General features: G+C 55.2%; 1 protein-coding gene across 2 annotated transcripts; it reads left to right on the top strand.

Annotated features, from left to right (window-relative positions):
* The first annotated feature begins 803 nt into the window (after window positions 1-803).
* On the top strand, window positions 804-10,952 carry HSPBP1 (HSPA (Hsp70) binding protein 1). 2 transcript variants are annotated; one of them, XM_037159829.2, is made up of 8 exons: window positions 804-944; window positions 1,270-1,566; window positions 2,581-2,785; window positions 4,655-4,879; window positions 7,765-7,920; window positions 8,012-8,108; window positions 8,595-8,706; window positions 10,626-10,952. In XM_037159829.2, the coding sequence occupies exons 2-8, from the start codon at window positions 1,363-1,365 to the stop codon at window positions 10,698-10,700; spliced, it is 1,074 nt and encodes a 357-aa protein (XP_037015724.2). In that variant the 5' UTR covers window positions 804-944; window positions 1,270-1,362; the 3' UTR covers window positions 10,701-10,952. The 2 variants fall into 2 exon arrangements, with proteins under 2 accessions (XP_037015724.2, XP_037015723.2); XM_037159828.2 differs by having other exon boundaries at window positions 1,267-1,566.
* Window positions 10,953-12,166: the final 1,214 nt, after the last annotated feature.

The raw sequence follows: 12,166 nt of genomic DNA, 5'->3' as shown, positions 1-12,166 counted from the left end.
CACCCCAGGCCCAGCAAGCTGAATACATCTGGGACTGTAGCCCTAACTAAAGCTGACTACAACCTTTTCCTGGAGGAGAGCGCTCATAGAAGACTGGAATTAGGGTTCCTTAAACCCAAACACCTCTGCAGACCAAGCTTGCAGGAACACGTTCCCAGCCCTGAGCTTCGAATCCGGTACGCGGAGGCTGCGAGCTTCCCAAACAACGTTGCCTGGATATTTTGCTTTAAGAATCCCCCTCGTCTGCACCTGGTAGGACCAAAGGATGATTCTAGGAAACAAAGTGGGGTGATGAGAGAGGTCTGCACAGGAGCGTGGAGAACGGGTAAATGGGGAAACCAAGGCTACGAGAAGGGGTGCTGTGGGCTAAAAAGTCTATGTAGGTCAGATATTAGGAATGAGAACCCAGGGCTCCAATAAATGATGGGGTAAGAGGCTCAGATGTAGGGGAAAAGGACGGCAGGTGAGGGACCAGCTACTACAACCTGCAAACGCGTGGGGCGGGGCCATAGGGGGCGGGGCCGTACCGGGGGCGGGGCCTAATTGGGAGCGGCCGGCGCCAGGGCCCAGGGGCGGGGCTTAGCTGGGAGAGGCCGAAAGACCTAGAACAGGGGCGGAGCCTAAGGTGGTGGAAAGGCGCAGAGTGTAGAAGAGGGCGGGGAACATGGGTGTGGGCGGGGTCCCTTGGAGGCGGGGTCAGACCTGGGAGGGGAGGGGCGCACGTGAGGGGAGGGGCCGAACGCGGTATCCCGCAGGGTGGGAGGGGCTTAAGTGTCCAGTGGATGAGTCAGGCAAACCCCTCAGCCCCAGCCAAGAAATTGGATGGGTGCGCCGGAAATTTCCGGGAGAGACCTACGTATTTCCGGTCAAGATGGCGGCGCCCAGTAGAGGCAGGTGCGGCCGACTCTGTCTTCATTAGCTCCGGCGACTGGAGGCCGAGGGAGGTGAGGTCTGCCCGGCTCTGGCTCCCTTCTTCGGGAAGTCACATCAACGAGATGTGACCCAAGAAGGGCTTGTTGCCTTGAGGCGGGACAGCGGTGTTGCTAAGAGACGGGGATGCTAGTACAAGAGAAAGGGAGGGGTTGCTGGGTTGCTAGGAGGGGTGGGTGGGGCCTGTTGCTAGGGAGGAAGGCGGGGCTTGTAACTTTGGGGAAGGGTCCGGTTGGTTTGAAGGAAGGAAAGGGGGTTCTGGTTAAGGTGGGTGTGGGCGGAGTGGTTCGGTGTCATGGTGGGGTGCCGAACTCCCCTAAAACGCCACCTTCTCAGCAGAACCACGGAATCGATCCGCCAGGACGCCAGAGCTACTTCCGCGGTGACCACCTTGTACTCCCAACACATTCTCCCCTTCTTCACAAACTGCCCATGGCGGACCAAGGCTCGGGGGGCAGCCGCCTCCCCCTGGCGCTGCCCTCAGCTTCCCAGAGTTGCTCGTCAGGGGGCAGCGGCTCCTCCGCGGGGGGCTCGGGCAATCCCCCGCCTCCGCGCAACCTCCAAGGCCTGCTGCAGATGGCCATCACGGCAGGCTCTGAGGATCCAGACCCCCCTCCAGAACCCATGAGTGAGGAGGTAAAGGGTGGGGCGCAAGAACCTGGGTGAAGGGTGTGGGGACAGCTACATCTTGGGAAGCATGGTTTGGGGGACTAGAAGCTGGAGTTGTCCTAGGTGGGCGGTGAGAATTCAGGTGTTGAGGGCTCCAGAGGCTATAATTTGTGCCAGGTGGGGTTATTGTAGAGCCAATGAAGGTCAAATCTCAGAACCAACTGAGGGGGCAGATCCCTGGGTCCCGTCCTGAGGTAGAAAGAAAAGCAAGAGCTTTCTGAAGACAGACAAGACTGAATTCTGTGTTGTCCAGCTGTGTGACCTTGGGTGTATCCCACAGTCTCTCTGAACCTGAAGTTCCTCATTTGCAAGTTGATGATAAGATAATAACGGCACCCTGGCTGGTGTAACTCAGAGGATTGAGCACAGGCCTGCAAACCAAAGGGTTGCAGGTTTGCTTCCCAGTCAGGGCACATGCCTGGGTTGCAGTCCAGTTCCCAGCAGGGGATGCATGAGAGGCAACCATGCATTGATATTCTCTCCCTCTCTCCTTCCCTTCTCCTCTAAAGACAGATAAACAAAGTGTCAGCAAAACTAAGACTAAGAAACCCAGGTGTAGGCCGGACCTCCTCTCTGGGCTTCAGGCAGCCTGACATCCGTATTTTCCCTTGGTTGTATAACAGATCCCTTAAAAACAACACAGTAAAACATAAGCTCTCATCCTCTCCCGCTGCCCCACACCTGCTTCTCTGCCGTCATCCTCCCCATCGCCTTCTAGTGACAAAAACCAAGGAGTCCTCCTCTGTCTCCGTCCCCTACCCCACAGCCTCTCTTCCCATAGATCTAGGGCATCAGACGAGAGTCTGCCAGTGGAAAGGAAGCTCAACAGACTTGTGTCGCTGTAAGGACCAGTCAGCTCTCAGATCTGACAGTTAGTATTAGTGACTTAAAAAAAAGGAAAAAGAATGACTTACTCATAAGTTAACTTTTTTGACTACAATTCATGAGTGATTGATTAATCCACCCTACCTTGTCCCCCAGAGGCGCCAGTGGCTGCAGGAGGCCATGTCGGCCGCCTGCCGGGGCCAGCGGGAGGAGGTGGAGCAGATGAAGAACTGCCTCCGAGTGCTGTCCCAGCCCGCGCCCTCCCCGGCCGGGGAGGCTGACCTGGCCATCGACCAGCAGGAGCGCGAGGCGGCCCTGGAGCTGCTGGCCGACTTGTGTGAGAACATGGACAACGCTGCAGGTACAGTCTGGCTGGCCCCCCAGCCTCGGGGGCCTGCCTCTGCTGCCTCCTGGTCTCCCTCCCTCCTGCACCCTCATCCTTTGGCTTCCTCTCTCCAGCATCCTAGCCTCCAGCCGCTCCCCATCCAGTCTGTCTCTGAGTCTGGGCCCAGGTGGGATTTCCGTGTCCCCCCCCCATTTGGTCCCCTGGCCATTAGGAGCAGTGATGGCACCTTCTCTCACCCCACACAGCAAGCTTGGTGACAAGTTCAGTCCACTGCCTCCTTGATACACCTGTAAGCTGGCCATTTCACCCTGGTCTGCTGGGATTCCACCGTCTCCCCCTAGTATGAGAGAGGAGGCCTCCCCGAGGGCTGGCCTGTGATCAGAGACCCAGAGTGAGGACCCGAGTTGTGGGATTAGCTCTGGCGGGAACGGCCAGTGGGAAGGCCTTGAGGTGGGCACGCATCTGGGAGGTTCCGGAGCAGCAGCCAGGCGAGCCCAGCAGCACAGCGGGTGAGGGCGAGGCGTGGGAAGTGACCCTGGGCAAGCAGGGCCTCGCAGGCTGGGGTGGGCACTAGAGGGTCTCATGTTAAAAGCCCCAGAGCCCATGGAGCCCACAGAACAAGGAGAAGGCACTTCCATTTGGAGGGGCGTCGTGTGGTCATTCAGGGCATGGGTATGTGTCTTCTTCATGTACATGGAATCGCAGAACCGAGTGTGATGTTTTCAAGGTCCTTCTGTGTTGTAGCCCACGTTGAATTCTATTTTTACAAAGACTTTATTTATTTATTTTTAGAGAGAGGGGAAAGGAAGGAGAAAGAGAGGGAAAGAAACATCAGTGTGTGGTTGTCTGTCACGCACCCCCTATTGGGGACCTGGCCTGCAACTCAAGCACGTGCCCTGACTGGGAATCGAATTGGCGATGCTTTGGTTCGCAGGCCAGTGCTCAGTCCACTGAGCCACACCAGTCAGGGCTGCACCAGCCAGGACCTTTTGAACTGCATTCCTTTTGTGGCTAAGTCTCCAGTGTACGCATAGAGCACACACTGTGTGCATTCTTTCCAGCTGGCAGGCATCTAGGTCGCGCCCCCCTTTGGCTACTCTGAAGGCTGCTGCTCTGAACATGGGGGTATGAATGTGTCTAAGTCCCTGCTTTTGGTGCCATTTGGTGACTCTGCCTTTAACTTTTTCACCAACACCACCACTTTATTTGCACAAACAGGTGGTGGGCTGGGATTTGCTGACCACGATGCAGTGTGTGGTTCTCCCACAGGAGAAGTGCTGATTGTCACAAAGACTGTGGGGTCCGTGCTGGCATGTCATGGGCTGGAGCCTGGCACCCTAACCCCCCAAAGACTGACATTGTTGAGACACGCTGACCTTGGAGCGGCTCTTGGCTGGCTGCTGGAGAGAGCCAGAGCTTGTTGGCAGGTCCCCCCGGGAGTCGGCCTGCCCTCCGGCCTCACCTGGTGTATTTATTAGTCTGCTCTCGCTGCTGTAACAAAGGACCACAGACAGGGCAGCTTAAACAACAGGCACCGATTTTCTCCCAGTCCTGGAGGCTGGAAGTTCAAGATGAAGGTGTCGGCCGGGCTGGCTGCTTCTGAAGCCTCTCTCCATGGCTTGCACGTGGCTGTCCCCTCCCTATGTCCTCAAATGGTCCTCCCTCTGTGTCTCTCTGTGTCCTAATCACCCCTTATACGGGCACCAGTCATTGAATTGGAGCCAATCCTATGATGCCACATCACCTGAATCGCCTATTTTAAGGCCCCATCTCCAGATACAGCGTGTTCTGCAGCACTGAGGGGTCCGGGCTTCAACATATGAGTTTGGGGGCACACAGCTCAGCCCATAACACTGGCTCTCCCCTCCCCTCCCGGCGGCACAGACTTCTGCCAGCTGTCGGGCATGCACCTGCTGGTGGGCCGCTACCTGGAGGCGGGGCCCGCGGAGCTGCGGTGGCGGGCGGCGCAGCTCATCGGCACCTGCAGCCAGAACGTGGCGGCCATCCAGGAGCAGGTGCTGGGCCTGGGCGCCCTGCGCAAGCTGCTGCGGCTGCTGGACCGGGACCCCTGCGACACGGTGCGAGTCAAGGCCCTCTTTGCCATCTCCTGTGAGTGTCCCCGGGGCTGCTGGGCAGGGGCCTGGGTCCCCAGCGGCTGGAGCTGGCCACGGAACAGGGCGCCGTGGGGATTTGCTTGGGGGCAGAGGGAGAGGGGCCTCGTTTGTTCATTTACCTCCAGTTCCCGTGGGGGATCCGTGCCGGGTGCTGGGAACAGGGTGCTGAGCCCGCCAACCCCCTGCGCGTCGGAGAAGCAGATCCCGACGACTCAGGAACGTCATTCAGCTTGAGCGCTCGGTGCCCGTCAGGGCTCTCAGCCTCACCCCTGCTGGCATTGCTGCTCCTGGGGAGGCCAGGCCGTTGTCGAGCGGCACCCCCGCCTCCACCTGATAGAGATGCCAGCAGCTCTCGCCCATGCTGCCTCCTGGGACACAGGTGCCAGGCGAGCGAGGGCATGATGCCAGCATCCACGGGCGTCCGCCCTGGGCCAGGCCCCGTGCAGGGCTTAACGTGTTTAGCCCTCACACACACCCTCTGAGTCTCCCACGCACAGGAGCGGCCGGGCCAGGAGCCTAAGTGTCAGCCCAGGGCACCCCGCTGGGACCAGGGGAGCTGGGGTGCGAGCCATGCCACGTTCCCCGAGGGCCGGGCCCTCTTCTATCTGCGTGTGCCATGCTGGGAGCCCCTGTTTGACTGTTCTCTTTTTTTCTTTATTAACAGCTTTATCGAGATATAATTCACAGGCCATACAATTTATCCTTTAAAAAATATTTTTTAATTAATTTTATTTAGTTATTTTTCAAGTACAGTTTTTCATCTATTTTTCTAAAAAATATTTTATTTATTTTTAGAGAGAGAGGAAAGGAGGAAAAAGGGAGAGAAACATCAATGTGTGGTTGCCTCTTGTGCGCCCCCCTAGCGGGGACCTTGCCCACAACCCAAGCATATGCCCTGACTGGGAATTGAATCTGCAACCATTTGGTGCACACGCCTGCACTTAACTCCACTGAGCCACAGCAGCCAGGGCCAATTTATCCTTTTTAAGTGTACGATTTAGTACTTTCAGTATATTTACAAGGTGATGCAGCCATCACCACTGCCTGATTCCAGACGTTTCCTCACCCCCCCAAAAGAAACCCTGTACCTATTAGCACGCCCTCTGCACGCCCCTCCCACTAGCCTCTAGGAACCACTGATTGCTTGTCGTCTTGGTGGACTTGATGGTTCTGGGAGTTTCCTGTAAATGGGAGCACACAACACGTGCCTCATGAGACTGGCTCCTCTCACTCGGCCTCAATTTCCAAGGGTCATCCGTGTTTATAGCAGGTGCCAGGGCTTCACGCCTTCTCACGGCCGAATCATATTCTACTCATGGACAGACCACATGTGGTTCATTCATTCACCAGCTGAGCGTCGGGGTGGTTTTCCGCCCTTTGGCCCTTGTGAGTCAGGCTGCTGTGAACAGGTGCGGATGAGTTTTTGGACAGACATGTTTTGTTTTTTTCTAGGGTGGATACACCTAGGGATAGGATTGCTGGGCCATGTGGCAGCTCCGTATTTGTTCAAAGCTTGAGGAGCACCCATCTCCTCTGCTCCTTGCAGTGGGACACAGATCGTGTGGCGTGTCCTGCAGTTGCATTCTGGCCCCAAGTCACCGGAGCCAGCGCAGACCTCTCAGACTGAGGTCTGTCCCACAAGACTGTGTCTGCTTCAGATACCAGTCGCAAGTCTGGGCCTCCTGTACTTCTGAGGGGCCCATGACCCCCCTCTTCAGCTTCCATAATTTGATAGAGTGCCTCACGGAGGTCTGGGAAATAGTGACTTATGTTGGCTGGTTTGTTAAGAAAGGATGTGATAAAGGACACAGATGAATGGTCAGACGAGGGGTATTTAGGGCGAGGTCTGGAAGGGTCCTGAGCACAGGAGCTTCTGTCCCCGTGTCACCCTCCTGGTACGAGGGTATGTGCACCAACCCGGAAGGTCTTCGAAACCCATTGTGAAGGGATTTTGTGGAGGCTTCCTCACACAGGCAGGAAGGATCATTGATTCCATTTGCAACCCATCTCCCTTCTCTGGAGGATGGGGGCGGGGCTGAAAAGTTTTAGTTGCTAGTCACAGATTGCTCTTTCTGGTGACTAGTCCCCACCCAGGAGCCTACCCAGAGTTGCGTCATTAGAAGAAAGCATGATCCTATGACCAGGAAGTCCAAGGATTTCCAAGTGTCAGGAGTGGGGGACAGAGACCAAATATTTACTGTGTCACCTGGGAGAAGAATGGGGAGGGGTTGGCTAGGAGGAGATTCTGGGAGGGAGGAAGGAATTTCTGGCGTGGGTGAGGAGGGAGTCTTGGCGGAGGTGGCACTTGGAAAGCAACATCCAAAATTGGGCAGACAGATGGACAGACAGACTAGGGGCAACTTGGCCACAAAGGGCAGACGGAGGGATTTGTTGCCCCAGAGGTGCCAAGAGCCGGAGCTGGGTGGGGGAGGGACAGGGCAGAGTTCTCTTCCAATAGCTTGCATTAGTTGTATCTCAATAAAAATGCACTTAAAAAAAAGATGATGAGCCCTGGCTGGTGTGGCTCACTGAGCTGAGTGCCGGCCTGCAGACCAAAAGCTTGCTGGTTGGATTCCCAGTCAGGGCAGATGCCTGGGCTGCGGGCCAGGTCCCTGATTGGGGGTGTGCAAGAGGCAGCTGATCAGTGTCTCTCTCACACACTGATGTTTCTCCGTCTCTTCCCTTCTCTCCCCTCTCTCTAAAAATAAATAAATTAAATAATGCCTGTGAAGCACAGGCCCATAAAAACTGATGGTGGCAATGGTGGCGGTGATGTGGGCATGGTGACCATGGTGACCATGGTGGGGTGATGTGGAGATGGTGACCATGGTGACCATGGTGACCATGACCTTTAGGCCTACCCTTTCTTTCCTCCCTCAGGCCTGGTCCGGGAGCAGGAAGCTGGGCTGCTACAGTTCCTCCGGCTGGACGGCTTCTCTGTGTTGATGCGGGCTATGCAGCAGCAGGTGCAAAAGCTCAAGGTGAAGTCCGCATTCCTGCTGCAGAACCTGCTTGTGGGCCACCCGGAACACAAAGGTGGGGTCGCAGGGACAGGGAGCCTGGGGTGCACCTGGAGGATGGTGGGGGGCGGGGAGTGCCCCTCTGACCCCTGAGGCTCTTCCCTCAGAGACCCTATGCTCCATGGGAATGGTCCAGCAGTTAGTAGCCCTCGTCCGGACAGAACACAGCCCCTTCCATGAGCACGTGCTGGGAGCCCTGTGCAGGTGCGCTGGGGCCCCCGAGGGAAGGAGTTCTGGGGGTGGGAATGGCACCACTAGGCTCCGCCTCTTTCCTGGGACCCAGGAGTCTGGGGCTTCCTCTTGGGGAATACTGGCCCTTTCTGAGCCTCAGCTTCCTCCCCTGTAAGGGGAGTGACACAGCAGCCCACGGGGGGGGGGGTTCTCTTTGACACCCCCACCCCACATGGGACACGAAGATTAGCATCGGAAAAAGTGACGGGATGGAGCAGCCCAGTACATGGGAAGCAGCCCCCTAGTGTGGCTTGGCCTCAGGCCTGACTATGCTAAATGCCCTGTTTTGTACAAGTCCCTGGGATGGGCTGAGGGCAACGTGAGATCCGTGTTGCAGATGGGGAAACTGAGGCTCGATCTGGGGAACTGTCTTTCCTCACCTCCCTGGTGGGGAAAGCACTGTGGGGTGGAGCCGTGGAGAGGGAGGTCCCTACGACGATTGCTGTCCTGTCCCTGCAGCCTGGTGACAGACTTCCCCCAGGGCATGCGGGAGTGCCGGGAGCCGGAGCTGGGCCTGGAGGAGCTCCTTCGACATCGCTGCCAGCTACTGCAGCAGCACGAGGAGTACCAGGTGGGGCTGACCCTGGGGACTCGCCCTGGCATCTGCGGGCAGGACCCGCCCTATCCCTGGCCTCTGCGTCTCTGTCTGTTCTCCACGCTGTGCGTGTGTTTCATTCGCAAGTTTCTCTGGTCACCCATTCGGCAAACATGCCCGCCACCTCCCATGTGCCTCCTGCTGTCGGCTGGGAGAAGGAGGAACTCTGAGTTTCTTAAAGGGTTAACGAACTCATTTAATTATTATCCAGATCATTTACATCAGATTCAGATATTTAGAATTTAAATATTAGGTCAATAAGTAACAAGTGCATGATAAATAGCAACCAACTAAATATTTCACTAGATAAGTAACAAATGTGCGATAAATAACAACTCACTCAATATTTAATTAGGTAAGTAAGTGATTCACCCGCTAGTGGGAAAGATAAATAACAAATCCATCGGTACCACTTAGATATTTAACTATATAGATATTAAGTAACAAATAAGTGGTAAAGCGCTTAGATATTCAATACAATAACAAATCACAAACAAGTGATCAACAACAACCTGTTCCTGGCCACCCAACACCTCTCCCACTTCCTGCGACTTTCCCGAGATGATCTGCACAAACAAGCCCGAGTGCCCATGACTTTTGTTCCTCTTCCTCCCTCCGTGTTCTGCCAAATCAGCCCGTCCTGACCACCATCGTGGTTCTTGCCACATCCCCTTTCCTAGCATCTCCGCAGCACATGGCTGCGTGCTCTTTCCTCTCTCCTCGTATCGGTGCACAGTAGCGAGACCCTCTCGTGCCCCTGCCCTTCTTGATGGATACCCAGGCTGTTTCCACTCTTGGACACTAACAATACTGCTAAAGAATAGCCTTTCACATATGTTACTTTCTATGTGTGAGTATGTCTACAGAACAAATTTCTAGCCCTGGCTGGTGTGGCTCAGTGGATTGAGCGCCAGCCTGCAAACCCAAGGGTCACCGGTTCAGTTTCCAGTCAGGGCACATGCCTGGGTTGCAGGCCAGGTCCCCAGTAGGAGGCACAGAAGAGGCAACCACACACTGATATTTTTTTCTTTCTCCTTCCCTTCCTCTCTCTCTAAAAAGTAAATAGAATCTTAAAAAAAAAAAAACCAAATTTTTAGAAAGGGAAAGGCCCAGTTAAGGTACAATAAAGGTGAAATTATAGGATTAAGAGCCATTGCGATAACTTCTGCCAAGTTGTTCTCCCTAGGGGTTGACCTGGCCTGCCTTGCAGTCACCAGGGTGCCCAACATCCTGGCCAGGACAGGGTGGCTTCAAACCGTTTGACCTGTTTTTCAAGTTGATTGGTGAATCCACTTTATATTTGCATTTCTCTCACTAACGAGGTTGGGCCTTTTTCACTCGTTAACTGCTCATTTATATCCTTTGCCTGTTAGCTATTGGGTGGTGGTTTCTGCAGTTGATTTAAGTATTCACCATGTTATCCTCGTGGGATGAGTCACAATTTATTTTTTTTCCGCCAACTCGGTTTTCTTTCATTTTTGCTTCTGGCATCTTGTTGCTGTGCAGATACCTTTTAGGTTTATGCGGTTCAACCCGTCAGCGCTTGCTTCCGTGGTTTCAGTAGTGTGTATCCGTGGAAGGGGTTCTAGGTAGGGATAAGTAGGCCAGGTAGGGATAAGTAGGCCAAGTTCTGTTTGGGAGTTAGAAAGAGCCCAAGGGTACTGAGGTGAGGACAGACCAGCGGAGCGAGGTCAGAGGCTGGGAGACCCTGGGGTTCAGTAGTCCAGACGCAGCTGAGACGACAGAGGGCGAGTCACGGATCTGAGAAGAGGTCCGAAGACCCTGGGGGACTTCTGGAGCTGGCGGGGGTCATGGAGGGAAGAGGAACCGTCTCCGGGTGCGGAGGCAGGGACGGGCCTGTGCACTCAGGGCCCCCGCTCTTACCCCCCATCCAGGAGGAGCTGGAGTTCTGCGAAAAGCTGTTACAGACCTGCTTCTCCAGCCCGACGGACGACAGCATGGACCGGTGAAACGCGGTGGCTTCTGGCCCCCTCTCTGTTGGAACCCTAGGCCTCTTGCCTCCCTCCTGTGAGAGCTGGGAGGCCCTCGCTGAAGGGAGAGCAGAGCCTGTGGGTGCCAGGCTGGGGCGTGTCCGCCTGTCTCTGCTCACCTCCCCAGAGGGGTGCTGAGAAAGGCACCAGCCCCCCAGACCCTAATGTCTCACTCTGTTTCCCCTTATGTGTCCACACTGTCTTCCAATAAAGGTGTTTCTCCCCCTCTTCTGCCTTTGTCACCTCTGGAGGGTGCCTAGGGAGGACAGGAGGGGCTCGGTCTTAGGCGACCTTGGGAGCCACTGCAGGGGGTGGCAGTGGGCAGCACCGGGGGATAATAAACGCGTTGCTAAGTCCCAGAGCCATTGTCTCCTTCCATTCTCCCTGCCTCTCAAAAGGGAGCGTGGGGCACACCCACTCACTTCCTGGCCACCCACCATCTCTGATTTCTCCTCCATTTGGCCAATCCCTCACCTTAGATTTTCACACCCAGAGCCCTAAGGTGGGAGCCATCTTCTTTCCCAGCATCCTGCAGGGGTATATTATGTGGCTTCAGCCCCACCACTCAGAGCCCACCAGCAGCCTGTTGGGGAGCTGCTGACAGAAGGTGGGAGCACGTGCACAGAGCACTGGAAGCTGACTGTGCTGCCCCGATGGTGGTGGCCAGTCTGTGCTGGGTGTGGGTTCATTCCCAACTGCACCACATGAGCCTTCTCTCCAGCCTTCTGAGAGATTTGGCGGGGGAGCGAGGGGCGGAGGAACTGCCTTACTACCTTTCATAGATTGCTTTTCAGATTAGGTCAAGGAGGTCTTGCCATTTGCAACCAAGAGCCCTGGCTGTTGTTTTTCAGATGAGGAAGCTGTGCCCAGGGTGGTTAATCCATGGCCAAGTTCACACGCCTTGATTCAGACCTGGGCTAATCCCGAAGCCATGCTCTTCCGCCCTGTGTCTCCTTGCCTGGCTTCGTTACATGCCAGACTGATTCCTATCCTGTGGGATGTAACTTGTACTCCTGGGATTTTGGAGGGATCAATTATTTTCATCCGTCTTCCCAAATTCAGGATAAATGGAAAGGTAGTTACAGGATCCAAGAACTGGAGGTCAGATGCTAACTTTATTATTCTTAAAGCCAGTCAGAAAAAGTGGCTATGTAGTCTTGCTGCTACTTCCCCCCAGCATTAGACATCGTTGTCCCTCTGGTCACAGACAGTCCGGGCAAGCACGGACCTCGGCTTGCCAACCTTCACACCTGCAGCTCCAAGCTGTGAACATGACACATGCCACTGAGGTTGTGGTTGACTGTCACTCAGCAATCGCCACCTGGTACAAGGACCAGAAAAACATCACATGCAATAAATAACGCTGTAAATAGCAAGGGCCAGACCAGACACAGCTGAAAAATCAAGTCAATGAATGCAAGAGGAGATGACAAAGATTAAGGCAA

The sequence above is a fragment of the Artibeus jamaicensis genome, unplaced genomic scaffold, assembly GCF_021234435.1.
Source record: "Artibeus jamaicensis isolate MK-2021 breed Jamaican fruit bat unplaced genomic scaffold, CSHL_Jam_final scaffold_2693, whole genome shotgun sequence".
NCBI classification, from domain to species: Eukaryota; Metazoa; Chordata; class Mammalia; order Chiroptera; family Phyllostomidae; genus Artibeus; species Artibeus jamaicensis.
The sequence above is the reverse complement of the archived record's forward strand: the minus strand, read 5'-3'. Positions and strand labels throughout refer to the sequence as shown.